The 15,920-nt window shown below is 36.6% G+C and overlaps 1 protein-coding gene across 2 annotated transcripts in view; it reads left to right on the forward strand.

The window, feature by feature from the left end:
* KYNU (kynureninase) overlaps window positions 1-15,920 on the forward strand; it is a 128,844-nt gene that overhangs the window by 28,771 nt on the left and 84,153 nt on the right. For both annotated transcript variants that reach the window (XM_072789064.1, XM_072789065.1), the window contains exon 3: window positions 8,555-8,675. In XM_072789064.1, coding sequence (XP_072645165.1) covers window positions 8,555-8,675 — 121 coding nt within the window. The remainder of the gene's footprint in view (window positions 1-8,554; window positions 8,676-15,920) is intronic.

Genomic DNA, 15,920 nt, shown 5'->3' on the forward strand with positions numbered 1-15,920 from the left:
CCCAGGAGCCCATCTTTATTTTCTTCTGGCTAGACAACTGCAACTTTAATTCATCCTTTTTTATGCACTTTCTGTGACTATGCTTGCCTTCAGTGCCCAGAAGCAAGAGGACAGAGGGAGAATAAATCCATTAGAGTTATCCAACAGTCTTAAAACCATTCATCCTCTGGTTAGAGAAGGTTTTCCTGTCTTCATGATTTGGGTGCCTATGCAGCCACTATTACTATAACTCCCACCACTGTCACAGGATTGACCAGTGGTTACCAAGAAAGAGAACAAAAATGAAAGAAAATGGAAAACCAAAAAGATTTCTCTCTTTCTCTCTCTTTCTCTTTCTCTCTCTCTCTCTCTCTTCTTTCTCTCTCTCAGGATCTTAGTTATTCTCTCAAGAACTCTGAAGAGAAATAAGGATAGTGGGCTTCTCTTGGAATTCTTATAATTCACACTCACTAGGTAGTTTGGAGTTTCTGGCTCTCTTTGAAAGCAAGCCCTAAGAGATTCCTCAGAAGTAGAAGGAAAATAAACTAATGTCAGTTTGGTAATATTTCAAATTCTGGTTTCAAAGTACTTCCCCAGTATACTTATTATTATTTATTTTTCAAAATCCTCAGATTCTAAAATGCTACTCAATACATTTGACTTACATTCAATGTGCCAGAATGTACTTCTCTATGTCAAATTTTGTCTTAGTTTCTCTAAAATAGAAGGCAAGAAATGTTTTTCTGTGGTTCAAGAAAAGCACTAAATCTAAACTATACTTAAAAGAAAGAATATTTATTTAAAAAGAACTTCTCTTTTTTTAAGTTTGTTAGCAAGCTAGTTTTTCATTCTGATGACCAGAACCAGAACTAGGCCTTGGGAATTTTGAAATGCAGTACTCTATGTGTCATATAATAAAAGTACTAAGTCTTGGCTCCCATTGGTTTGCATCTGGAGATTAATTGTTTATTATTTTTTAAAGATTTATTTATTATTTATTTGAGAGCGCACACACGTATGTGAGTGTGGGAGGGGCAGGGGGAGAAGGGGGGGAAAAGAGAATCTCAAACAGATTCATGCTGGACGCAGAGCCCAATGTGGGGCTCAATCCCAAGACCCTGAGATCACAATCTGAACAAAATCAAGAATCAGAGGCTTAACCCACTGAGCCACCCAGGTGCCCTTGGAGATTATTTGTTTATTGATAAAATTTTGACCAAGTTCCCCAGAGGAGTATGGTCTCAGAGATTTATAGACTTAAGCATCAATCCCAGTTAAGCATCCCAATTGCCATGATTCAATTCAGTATTGCCAGCAAGAATAACAACTAAAACCCAACACAATAGTGCCACAAGTGTTTAGATTGAGACAATTTTACAATTAGACTGTTTTAATCCACTAAATTCATATGATCTGCTTATAATCTTCTTGGTATTATCAGGGTTCCAAATAATCAAAACACAAATGAAACAAACACAGCTTGAATCTCTGTGCTTTCCATTACTAATGTAATAAAATCAGCAACAATTCCATGTTCACCAATCTGTGAAAACACTGTATATCTTTGAGGAGGATCTTTTTAAAATTTTTCCTTTCTTTTCTTTAAATTTGAGAACAAAATTCCTTGTATAAAATAAATGAACAAAAAACTCACCTCAGATTTATCAAATGGACATAGTATGTTAAAACTTTAGCCACTTCTTAAGAAAATAGGAAGGAAGTGGAATTTTCTTGTTCAAGAGAAAAACATCAATTAAAACTAACTACATTTAAAATGAAGGATTTTTTTTTAATTAGAAGAGAATATGTTAGCAAACTAGTTTTTTTATTCTGATGAACAAATATTTATTAATCTGATAATAAACATTAAAATTACACAGAACAATCTAAAAAGAAATTTGCAATGCTGAAAGGAAATGTTTACAATTACTTTACATACTGACACTCCTATTTAATGTTGTTTTATGTGCATAGAGTACCCCTATGGCATACATAACAAAGGTATGCATTGCCATTATAAACAAAACCATTAACAATTGACTTCTTTTTTATAAAAAGTTCATTTTAGAGGATCACCTGGGTAGCTCACTAGGTTTGGCTCAGGTCATGATGTTGGGGTCCTGGGATCAAACCCCATGTTGAGCTCTCTGCTCAGTGGGAAGTCTGTTTGTCCTTCTAGCCCTGCCCTTCACCCCTACTTGTGCTTGCTCTCTCTCAGATAAATAAATAAAATATTTTAAATAATAATAATAATAATAAATAAATAAATTTAGTTAGAAAATATTTACATAAACAAGTCATTTTTAAAATCTTTGGAATTTACCTTTGTTTTCAGTCAAATGATAGAGTAACTTCTAAGTTTTCTCTTTCTTTCTTTCTTTCTTTCTTTCTTTCTTTCTTTCTTTCTTTCTTTCTTTTCTTTCTTTCTTTCCTTATTTAAATTTTTGTTCAGATTTTATTTATTTATTTGAGAAAGACAGAGATAGCGAGAGAGAGTCCCAGTGGGAAGGAGAGGGAGAAGCAAGAGAGCCTGATGCAGGATGGTCCTAGGACTCTGGGATCATGACTGGAGCTGAAGGCAGATGCTTAACCAACAGAGCCACGCAGACACCCCATAGTTTTTCTCTTTAATTTATAATAAGGAAAAAATTAAATTGCTTTATAATGACTCTACTAACCTTGCTTTCGAATGATTTCACATGTGTTTTATTCTTCAGTCTTAAAATACCTTAAATGGACTAATTAAATTGTAAATTATAATAACTAGTTGCTATATTAAGTTAAAAGCAAGGTCTCTTCTGTGACCTTCAGTAACTCAGTTAAACTTGAGAAATCTCAGTTTTGTTTTGGTTTTAATATGGAGGCTAGTGCCAGGCCTTCTGAAATGTGGCCATATAAGGAATTATTTGGAAAAATTTTAAAATAACGTCTATAACCAGGCCCACTCCAGACCAGTTAAATTGGAGTCTCTGAATCAATCCTAGGCACTGTATTTTTGTAAACTAGTACATAAATCCGAATAAAATATACAAAGGTCATAAATATTTATTTTTATATATTTACTTTTAAATTATCATTTCATGAGTAGATGATCATAACTAGTTTAAAAAATATTATACCTACATATGTATGATTTTAAAATAAGTAATGGTTTATCTCTTTAAAGAAAACAGCTGGTACTGGTATCCAACAATGTATTTGCAATTTGGTTAATATTTAGCCAACTTTGATGACATCAATTGGATGCTTCAAACATATTGAGTATATTTTTTTGGGGAAGGCATAAAACTTTACTCAAGCCTTTAGAGTAGTTACAACTCAAAATTTAAAATAGCTTTATTAGCATGCCATCAATTACTATATTAAGGGGACATATTTCTTTTCAGTTCAGTGAACCCCACTAAAAAGTAGCAGAATTTAAATCACTTCAAAAGGACCCTACCTGAGAAAACTGCTTGCTGGTTTATGGTAACATCAGCAGAAAGAATCTTGAATACATTGTCAAGAGGTGGGAGGTATCGGTGGCGGGTAAGATCAAGGTTATGAACTGGAGTGCATGCAGTACTTCAGGCACCTGGAGATTGGAGGACTCCAGTCAGGAGGAACTTCTATAGGATCCATAAAAAGTATGTTCTAAGGCAAAGAGCTACTAATAACATAAAGACGCCAAAGCCAGATTAATGTTTTCTTGCCTATATTATTTATTTCCTCACTCCATTGGAGAGATTAAAGGCAGCAGCAGTGAGTAACAAGAGAAAACAAAACAAACTACAATAGACATATCCCTTTGTTCCAAACTATGTTTCTTTTTTTTTTTTTTTAATTAGATCAGCCCTAAGCTGAGGATGGGGAGAAACTTTAAATCTGAAGTAATGTTGAAATTTTGATTTATATTTAAGAAGTAAAAATGAAACTATTCCTGGATTAGTCTTGGAATGTGTATAAATAAACTAAAAGAGTAAGAAAGTAAGGTCTAGAGTGATGGACATTTTTGATGCAATAAAGTGTTACTCAGAAGCAATCAAGTGAGGGACACCTAGGTGGCTCAGTGGTTGAGCGTTTGCCTTTGGCTCCGGGCGTGATCCTGGAGTTCCAGGATCAAGCCCCACATTGGGTTTCCTGCATGGAGCCTGCTTCTCCCTCTGCCTATGTCTGCCTCACTCTCTCTCTCTTTCATGAATAAGTAAAATCTTTAAAAAAAAAATAAAAGAGCAAATAAAAATGTAATATTAAAAAAAAAGAAGCAATCAAGTGAATTTCCAGAATCATGAGCTCTAGAGCAGCAATCTTTGTGACAAATTCACAAGAATCATGAGCTCTAGAGCAGCAATCTTTGTGACAAAACAAAACTTCCAGACAAATGGCCCTAAAACTATTGACTTAATGACCACTTGAGGTGAGGCCTGTTTGTAGAATGCTGAAACTCTCGAGCTTTTCGACTACTTGAAAACAAGTGTACCTTTAAGGAGGACGTTAGGGGTTGAATTGTGTCTCCTAAAAGTGAAGATATTGAAATTCTAACCCCTAGTACCACAGAATGTGACCTTATTTTAGAGATGGAGTCTTTAAAAGATGTAGCCAGGTTAACTGAAGTCATATGAATACAATATGAATTATAAGAAGGGGAAATTTGATGACAGAAAGAATCATAATATGAATTAATACAATATGAATTATAAGAAGGGGAAATTTGGTGACAATTTTAATACAATATGAATTATAAGAAGGGGAAATTTGGTGACAGAAAGATACACAGGTGTCATACATGGAGAACACCTGTGAACATGAAGAGGCGCTTTGACATGTCAGATAGAGAAACCTCTCTCATAGCCTCCTCTCATAGCCTGGAACAAACTCTGCCAACACCTAGATTTGGATGTCTAGCCTTCAACACTGGGAATCATATATTTCTATGACTTAACCACTCAGTTTCTGGGACTTTGTTACAGAAGCCCTAGCAAACTAATACAAAGCATTTATAATAACATTGATGCAGGCAGGCTGGTCAGAGGACCCTGAGAAGGGGTCGTCCCTTAGGACTAGCCAAGCGGGTCTTGATTTTAGGCAGAGTGGAAATCAAATATGAGCCAGCAGGAAGTGAAAGCAGAGTTTACCGAAGACATATATAGAGAGAGGTAGGGATGGAGTACCCTGGAGACTCAGAAAGGAAAAGAGCATGAGTTTTATCTTTGCTTCAGGTCTGGGGTTTTTACTGGGGATTGTGGTCTGATGCACATGTCCTCTTAGGCATCCAGAAACTGGTCAGAGCAAAGACAGGGTCCAGGTGTCTTTCCTTAGTCACTCATTCCCTGAGCCGGGGGTTTTGGTGTCAAGGTGTTGGTTAGTGGTCTTGGAGAACATTTATGATGAGTCCCGCCCGGTCACTCCCTAGATGTCAACTATCCAAAGATAGCATTATCCCTTTGTCCCTTATGAGGAGGACGCATTCCATTTGCATTACAAGGCATGTGTCTGGGGGGGGGGGGGGTGCAGGCCCTAGCTGCTGGAGAAAGGAAAAAAGTAACTTTTTTTATGGAGTTCTTCGGTGGCCCTGTCTTAACAGGAAGCAAATATTCCCAACTCAAAAGGTATTTACAGAACATGGAGACTTGACTGATAAAGGAAATGCATGTACTCTTTCAACATGCCCAATCCATGCTAGAATTTGGAGAATGACCTTAGGACCAGGATCAGAAAACATTTTTTGCAAGAACGTTCCGTGAGAACACAGTCATGTTTATTTGTTTACATGTCGGCTAGGGCTGTTTTTATGCTTTAGTGACAGAAATGGGTCATTGCAACAGATTGTACAGGCCACAAATATTTACTTTCAGGCTTTTTGCAGAAAAAGCTTGCCTTGCCCTGTGACTAGAAAAAAATCATTGTTTCTGGGTGCTGCCTACAAGGGGACCAATTGAGCAAATGCAACAAATAGTTTGGTCTGGACACAAAATCACAGGATGCCTCAATAATGACACCTCAGTGTTTTCTCAGAATAGTAGACTAGGAGAGTATGGATCAAGAGGAAGACACTGAGACACTTTATTTACATTTTCATCCCTAAAATAGGATGGAGCCAAATCTAATGGAGGAAGATCTTCCTGAAAAAAAAAAAAAAAGCCCACAAACACTAAAAGATGAAAACTTGAAGAAAAAAAAAAAAAAAAGTTGGTTACAGTCTTGAGGCATTGTGACATAACCAAGATTTGGGATCCATCAAAATGACATGTGTTAATAAAACAAAAGTTTATTTTGAAAAGGGAGAGGTTACAGTAAGCTCCTAAAGCATATATATTTTGGCAGAACATCAAATCCTCAATATGATAAAAAATGTCAAAAGACAGAGAATGTCCTGAGGCACCTGGATGGCTCAGTCAGTTAAGCATCTGCCTTTGGCTCAGGTCATGATCCCAAGGTCCTGGGATGGACCCCTGGGCAGGCTCCCTGCTCAGTGGGGAGTCTGCTTCTCTCTCTCCCTCTGTTCCTCCCCCCGCTTGTGCTCTCTCTCCCTCTCTCTCTCTCTCAAATAAATGAATAAAATCTTAAAAAAAAAAAAAAAAAAGAATGTCCCAAGGAACAAGAATGAATGGTTTATGTTGATTTTTTAAAAATATTTTATTTATTTATTCATAAGAAACACAGAAAGAGGCAGAGACATAGGCAGAGGGAGAAGCAGGTTTCCTGTCGAGAGTCTGATGTGGGACTCAGTCCTAGGACCCCAGGATCATTACCTGAGCCAAAGACAGATGCTCAACCACTGAGCCACCCAGGTGCTATGGTTTATATCAATCTTGACTAGACTTTGGAAGACAATGAATGTTTTCAGAAAGGTCATGAAACTTTCTGATGGAATATTAATACCAGAATCCACAAAATGTATAACAGCCAAGCCAGGCACTGAAAGACTAGAAAGTATGTTTTATCCAGAGTCCACCCTTTGTCATGGGTATATTCCAGAAGACTGTAGACTTGGACTCTAGCCTAAAGAAGCAGTGGATAGATGATGATCAGTAATACTTGATGTAATAATCAATAACAATTGACATGACAACTTTCAGGATGAGTCCTGCCTGACCCCAAGGTCCAGCAAATACTGGCTATATTAACCAATGGTGTCCTCTTGGCACAAATACAGAATAACTCCTAGATATTCAGGGAATACATAAAGAATCCTGTAACTGAAGAAGATCCAGAAGCTGATCACAATTTGCGGATGCCATGTCCAACTTACTTTTCCATCCTTGTCACATAGGAAATAGGGAAAGAAGTGCTGGTCAACAACCAACAGTCCTGCTTACAGGACAGTCAGAAAGTCCTTGCACATGATATTTCTCAAATTCCCTCAGCTTAAGATATGCCAAGGTGCCACATTTTGGTGTTGTCGGTGTAGTCATGCATCCCATCACTGCCAAGAACATTAGTTTTTAATAACAAACTTATTTATTTGTCTGGCACAAGAGAAGCCTACTCCCAAAGACTTTCATGTTGTATAGATCCAATGCGACTGAGTTGGAGTGTGGTAGGCTATCTCTTTATTCTTGTGGGGTCTTATAAAATACATTTTCTGGATACTCTATTGTGCCATGTGACATAATGCTAATTGAATTCTCTTCTAATGCCATTTGATGTGCATTGAGACTTTTTAAACATGCAACTCAATCAAGTAAGAGGAATGTAGTGAAAAGAGACGGGGAACCATACTTTTGCCTGGCCTGAGACAAGATAATTTAGTTTACAATTTTGCTTTTCTCTCACATTAAACACACTTTAAAAAAGACTAAGTATAAGCAGCTCACTGTGTATTTATAAAAGCATCAGCAATGAAAGAACAAGACGAGACAATGGGAGCAGAGATATGGCTGATTGGCTCCTCATGCTGGGTCATTGATGGGGCTGACATGCACAGAACATGTTTAGTCTTCAAACATGGATTGGATTGCTAATAAAACTGCATTTGTTGCTATCAAGGGAGAGTTGTGAGGTAGACAAATTACTAAAATCCCAATTTATTTGAATAAGACATAGATATAGAGAACAATTTGCCTGTCTATATATGGATATAGATAGATATAGATAGATATGGATATAGATATGTAGAGTGAAAAAATGTATAAATCTAATATCTCTACTTCAGATATGTAAATACTCATTTAGATATGTTTTATTTGCCTTTTCTACACCACCAGTTATTGCAGGTTAGTTTGTGCCAAGACTCTTGTAACCTAGCATCTCTGGATGGGCTGATGATACATTTACTATAAAAATTCTATTTTTAACTTTTTTTCTATTGCCCTTATCTATTTATGATTGGGAAGAGATGCTAATTTAGATTTCCTTATGGAGCACAATAAATAAGAGATCTCAACAATAGTTTTTATAAATGTAAATTGTATTTTAAAATATAAATGTGAAAGATTAATTATTTTTCTGAGAACTTGATATTATCCCTGGGAAGAATTATGTTATTTATTATCCTTATTGGAGTTAATTATATTAATTATTTGTACTGAATTAACAATGCCAAATGGAAGAAGATTAATTAATTGAATAAGCATTTCATTTCTCTCTGTTTCAGTTGATTTATCTTTAGTGAATAAGGATGAAAATGCCATCTATTTCTCGGGAAATTCTCTTGGCCTTCAACCAAAACTGGTTAAAACATATCTGGAAGAAGAACTCGATAAGTGGGCCAAAATGTAAGTATTATTTCAAAAGCTATCATTTGACATCTCATACAAAACTTTCTTTTTTTTCTCCAACTTTTTATTTAAATTTCAGTTAGTTAACATACGGTGCGATATTGGTTTCTTGTATAGAATTTAATGATTCATCACTTACATTCAGCACCCAATGCTCATCACAACAAATGCACTCCTTAATACCCATCACCCATCTAGCCCATCCCCTGCCCACCTCCCTTGATCAACCCTTGATTTGTTCTCTACAGTTAAGAGTCTGTTTCTTGGTTTGCCTCTCTTTTTCTTTCCTCTCTTCTTCATTTGTTTTGTTTCTTAAATTCTACATATGAATAAAATCATATGGAATTTTCTTTCTCTGACTTATTTTGTTTAGCATAATACTCTCTAGTTCCATCCACTTCTTTGCAAATGGCAAGATTTCATCCTTTTCATTCCTTTTAATTCATTATATATATACATATATAAAATGGAATATATAATATAATATATATATATATATATATATATATATATCACATCTTCTTTATTCATGCATCAGTCAATGGACATTTTGGTTCTTTCCATAATTTGGCTACTGTTGCTAATGCTGTTATGAACATTGGTTTGCATGTATCCCTTCAAATCATTAAGAACTTTAAAAATCACACTAGGTTATCTAATATTTGGAAAGGTGTACAATAGACTCCTTGGAGTCTATTTCGGATACAGAGGAACCTTAAGAATCACATCATTCAATACTCTCATTTTACTGATGACAATAATTGAGGATCAGTAAATAAGGTCATATGGAAAGTTAGTGACAGTCAAAAGTAAAACTTTCACAATATTAGAAAAAAATAAGTTCCTCTCCCAAGTTGATACATCTAAATCATATGTAATCATTTCATTTTATTTATTTAATGACTAATAAGGGAGTTAATATTTAGAATTTAATTCGGTGTTTCATGAGTAGTTTTTGCTAAACTTTATCACACTAATTTTTATAAATAAGAAAATAAAAATTGTTGACGGGGGGCAAAAAAAGGTTAGTGGAGTAGAGGGTACTACCCTCCCCAAACCGAGTTTGCTGAGAACATGCTTCATTTGGCCTTAGCTGAACAGGTTTGCTCCAAGCATGCAAGAATCTGAAATCTTAATCTGTTTTCTTCTCCATGTCTTCTGTTCTACATTTACTCTTCTGCCTAAGAAGACCCCCACACTTGCTGCTTCCCAGGATGCTTACCTTCCTTAATCTCAACCTTCTCAACCATGCAGGTGATCTCTCCCCAACTGCCCATTGTATTAATAATCACTGCTGCAGGGTAGGCAGTTTAGAGGTATCTATTTTCATTAGCTTCATATTATAAATCCCTTTAGGAACATAACCTAGTCTTATGTTCTTTCCCCTTCCTCTGTAGTTACTAATAAAGCTGCAACTAAAAATATTTTGAAAATACTTTAGCTATTTAAAAAATTAATATTTAAAAATTTAAAAATAAGACAGATAAAAAGGTGCTCAACATCACTAATCATCAGGGAGATGCAAATCAAAACCATAGTGAGATACTACCTCAGACCTGTTCGAATTGCAAAAATAAAAACACAAGAGATAACAAGCGTTGGCAAGGATGTGGAGAAAAAAGACCCTTGTGCACTGCTGATGGGAATGCAGACACGTGTAGCCATTGTGGAAAACAGTATGTACGTTCCTCAAAAAATTAAAAATAGAATTACCATATGATCCAGTAATTCCACTTGGATATTTGCCCAGACAAAACAAAAGCATTAATTTGAAAAGCTGTATGCACGGCTCAGTTTATTGCAGCATTGTATACAATAGCTAAGATATGGAAGCAACCCATGTGTCTATCCATAGAGGAATGGATAGAGAAGATGTAGTGCATATATATATATGTATATTACTCAGACGTAAAGAAAGAAGGAAATCTTGCCATTTGCAACAACGTGGATGAATCTAGATAGTATAATGCTGAAAGTGAAAGAAGTCCATCAGAGAAATACCATATGATTTCACTCATTTGTGGTATTTAAGAAACAAAGGAACAAAGACCAAAAAAAGACCAAAAAAACAAGACTCTTAACCGAAGAGAATAAACTGATGGTTACCAGAAGGGAGGTGGTGGGGGGATGAGTGAGATAAGTAGAGGGGATTAAGAGTACACTTACCAGGATGAGCTCTGAGTAATGTATAGAATTGTTGAGTCACTGCATTGTACACCTGAAACAAATGAACTCTTATGTTAATACTTGAATTAACATACTCTGTATGTTAATACTTGAATTCATGCTTGAATTTCTGATTATTAAAATCTGAAAATAGATATGAGGAGGAAGTCAAACTTGAAGGTGAGAAAAAAAAAAAATGCAGGGAAATGAAACTAAATCAGAACTCTGGGGATCCCTGGGTGGCGCAGCGGTTTGGCGCCTGCCTTTGGCCCAGGGCGTGATTCTGGAGACCCAGGATCGAGTCCCACGTCGGGCTCCCAGTGCATGGAGCCTGCTTCTCCCTCTGCCTATGTCTCTGCCTCTCTCTCTCTCTCTCTCTCTGTGACTATCATAAATAAAAATTAAAAAAATAAATAAATAAATAAATAAATAAATCAGAACTCTGACCAGACACTTGGCTCTCATACAAACTCTAATGTCTTCTTTCTTCAGTTTTCATGCCGCTGTTCTTTCCTATTGGGCAGAGTACCTCTTTTTAAAAGTTTATTTTACACTGACTGTGCTAATGATTACTACCACAGGCATAGGATAACACTGCAAAGTTCTTAATTTCAGTGGTTAAGAATATAAATTCACAACTCAATGTAAAAATCCTACAGGTCTATATAATTTATTAAGCCTGTTATAACTGTATCTGCATAACTTGTATGCATAAATTGAAAAATAAATATCACCACATTTGGAAGCATTTTGCACTAGCAGGTTTTAGTACTTAAAAAATGAGGGTCATACTTAATAAAAATGGTTAATATTCATTTTGGCCTTAATATAAAAGAGAGCAGAGAATTAGATTGAATTTGAACTTTAGAGAATGTCCTTGCCTCTTGGATATTCATTCAGCAAGGCTGTGCATTTTTATCCTTTAGGCATTTAAAAAAAGATGCTGCCCTGCTCTCCTCCTATTCATCTCTTTGTGATTACCCTACTTTATTAGGAGACTGGTTGATTATTTTCAAGACTTTAAAGTTATATTCCAGGAAAGTGCCTTTCTGTCATAACACCTTTCTATTGTCGTTAACTTTGAATTTTATGTTTTACCTTGTGACAATGGAAAATCACATAATCTTAAACCCTTCTGCCTATTTTTCCACCAGACAGATGATTCAGAAAAGAGGTGCATATTAATGCTTCAAGCAATGTAAACTACATTTAAAAGACTTCTGAGAAAAAGGTTAGGTAGCTAGCTAGCTTTATTTTGTCTTTGCTTTGTTTTATTTAGTCTTCTTGCTTTCTGTCATGGTGGCCCAGTCACTGTCATGCCCCGTGTCTCTCTGGTGACATCATTGGTGTTTAAGGGGCATAGTCAAAATCGTGTTGTGGCCCATTCCACCGCCCATCTTTGATCTCAAAGCGCTTGTTCATTATTTCCTTGGTTCTAAATATTTAGCTTAAAATTTTACCCTGGCCTTTTTCAGCTAAGGTTATGTTGTGAGGAAAACTTTTCGTATTGGTTGAAGGCCTATGGATTAATTGCTAAGAGAGAGATTAACAGAAATTTCTCTCATGGGCGCTGAATTCACTGGATAGCTAGGGGTAAGAGTTTATATACCAATTTAACTAGAGGGGGCAGTTTTAGGGCTTCATTAGGAAGTATAGGACGTTCTATTGGACCTTTTCATTCTGATGATAATGGGCATATCCCTCCTGCCTGAAAGCTCCCTGAGTGGGAGCTTGATGGCATCTGAATTTGCACCTCCTGGTGTTGAGTCACCTTCTGTCTGTGAGTGGATTAATGGCGACTGGATCTTCAGGAGACTCTCCTTAAGGAACGTGTCTCTCGTAGGCTGTACTTTGTTCACATGCTTTCAGGTTGAGGTAATCTTGCCACTATGGTGGGCTGTTGGTCCCTTTATTTCTGTTTCTGACTATTGCTTTTGTTTTTGTACTAAATATCCTTGCATATGTTTGGTTTGCTTCTAGATGCAGGGCCTCCCATTATTGTGGTGAGCTTTCCTGATTACCTGCTCCTGTTCACCTTCTCTGGTGCTACTTCTGCCCTGCTTCTTAGCTGATACCCAAATCAGACCAGTGCCTTCCTCTCTTTTTGACCAGTCGCTTTCAAGAAGGACTGAGTCCAAGAGAGCTACACAGTACTAAGTACTCTCATGCAAACTGAAATTATTCGCTCAACAGAAAAAAAATATTAGAAATTTATAATCTTAACAAAAACATAAAAATCACAGTACTTTTGACTAAGTGAGATAGATATTGTTCTGGGATATTGATACCAAGTCTGAATGGCCATTCATGCCATATAAGGTAGGAAATAGCACTTGGCTCAGGCTGTTATTGGCCATGTCTCTGTCTTCAATGTCCTATCACAGACATGCTACCTACCTATATACAAAATAAACCATTACTGTCCATTGGGGAGCCCAACTTTTTGATTCATACAGCTACCACCTTTGATTACTTATGCTAAAGGAAAAGTCAAGAGGAGAGGCATACTTAGAAATATTTTTGGACCTAAATGATTTCTTCTTAGACTTTAAGTTATTCAACACAAAGCAATGAAAATAAAGTACTGTGGGTTTTAAGTGCTTATTGTTATTTTCGACTGTATTTAATTTCTTTTTTTTTTTAAAGACTTTTTTTAAATTTATGATAGTCACAGAGAGAGAGAGAGAGAGAGAGAGAGAGGCAGAGACATAGGCAGAGGGAGAAGCAGGCTCCATGCACCGGGAGCCCGATGTGGGATTCGATCCCGGGTCTCCAGGATCACGCCCTGGGCCAAAGGCAGGCGCCAAACTGCTGCGCCACCCAGGGATCCCCGACTGTATTTAATTTCTAAAGTAGATTGGTTTACTTGGGATAATTTGTTTTGTGAAATAACAATATTTAGATATTTTTAACATTCTGAAGTAGAAAAATTTTATGGTGACTTGACTCATTTGATGTGTGATAATTAATTACCAGCCAACTGGGGCTATAACAATAATAAACAGCATTAATATGGGGCCTGTGGGTCTGCCAGAATTTTTTTAGAACATTTAATATTGCACATTTATATGTTATAGATTCATTAATGGCCCAGATTATTTAAAGGAAAATAACATGGGTTAATAATCACAGTGGGGAAAGTTCAGCTAGAAGAGAAAATATATCCATCCCGAAGAGCACATTGTAAGTTGAGAAATGTATATTATGTCCCTAAGATGTAATCACAATATTTTAAGTCTTCTGTGTTGTCATATATATCAGATAAATGGTTTTCTTTCTTTTTCATAAGGAGCCAAAACTTGACCCAGTTATATCTTTATAGGGATTCTTCTAAGACCAGTGTGACACTTTCAGGAGGTTTATTTAAGAAGAAAATAGTCTAGGGGCTCCTGGGTGGCTCAGTCAGTTAAGTGACTGCCTTCTGCTCAGGTCACGATTTCAGGGTCCTTGGATGAAGCCCAGCATTGGGCTCCCTGCTCAGTGTGGAGCCTGCTTCTCCCTCTCCTCCCTGCTTGTGCTCTCTCTTGCTTTGTCTCTGTCTCTCAACTAAATCAATAAAACCATAAAAAAAGAAAGAAAGAAAAGAGTCCGCTGAATTACATATTAGGAGAAAACTGTGTGGTTTGTGGATGGTGAGTGACTTGACAGGGCAATGTGTGCAGAGAGGGTGCTGGTCCCGCAGACACTGCAGTCTCATTCAGTTTCTGTGTTTCTTATTAAAAAAAAAAAAAAAAAAAAAAAGGTGTACTCCTTATTAATATTATGGGCATGAGGGCATTCCAAGTGGGAAAAACAGGAAACGCCAAAAAGATCGGTGAGATTTGAGAGCTGATGGGTCATCCTAGTAGGGGAAGGGGAGGATCCTGTAGGTCATTTCCAGGAGAATAAAAGATTTTTAGGAAGGATGAAAGGCACTTGGACGAACAGGTAGGAGATGTGATAGGTTGTGACAAAGTCTTCTGGATGAGGTGTCAATCTTTTCTGGTTGCTGAAATTCCTGGGGAGGGATTGATGATAGTTGAGTTCCTTTGGAGGATCTGTCTTCAGCCAGTTGAGGAAGTTCAGAGGAAGCTTGTCCCTACACTTGCTGTTTTTCAGGTCCTTCAGCTTGAGGAAGATTGTGATGTCTTATTTATTTCCTTATGGGTCACAGATTTCTTTAAAAATGGTGACATTAAGGAAGACTATGATGTCTCATGTATTTCCCTATGAGTGGTGCAGGGAGGAGCTTTATAATTCTGGCTACTTCATATGTTGTAGGATGGTTACAGCAAAGTCCTGTCTCAAAGAGGATCCTCCATTAACTTCCTAATTAGATTTTACATCCTGAAATCTAATTTCGTGAGCAGCTAGCACTCCATAGGCATCTCCGAGAACACCTCTCTAGGGGAATGATTTATGCCGGGGTCCTGAGAACTGTCTGCCATGCCCTATTCCTTTCCAGAACTTGCAAAAGAAGATTGCAACTATGCAGCGAGTATTTTAGGCAGTTTTGAATGAGAGCAATGTAATCTTTTTCTTCACTCTGATACATATGCTTAAAACTGCACTGTAATCCACTCTTTATAAAGACAGGCCACTTTAGTTTGAGTTTATTGGGGTAACAACTTCCTAAATACATTTCACCACCCCAGGCTAGTGGACTGACAAAAAAGAAAGAAGCAGACTCTGTGTGTGATATTTTAAAGGTGGGGGAGATGCCAAAAGCATTGCAGGAAGAAACATACTCTTAAAGATTATTACCACAGTGTCTACCAGAGTGAGAAGTAGGTGGCCTAATATTCTAAGATATAAATTCTCTGAGGCAGAACATAGAATTTTACTACCTAAATGTAATAAGATGTATTGTGCTATCAGCAAGGCCATGGAGCTCTATGTGATTAAAATAAAAAAAGGATCCAAGTATCTGCCTTTAACTACCATTTAATGATAATGATTTTTGTCTTTAGCATTTATATTGGAAGTCAAGAAACAGGCAAGCTGCAGGCTATCTAATAATAATATGAATAATAATAACTAGCAATTGCCCTTCTCTTCCTCCTTAGCTCTTACAGTCTCTATTTATTCTCCAAGAAA

Source organism: Canis lupus, chromosome 20 (genome assembly GCF_048164855.1).
Source record: "Canis lupus baileyi chromosome 20, mCanLup2.hap1, whole genome shotgun sequence".
Lineage (NCBI taxonomy): Eukaryota > Metazoa > Chordata > Mammalia > Carnivora > Canidae > Canis > Canis lupus.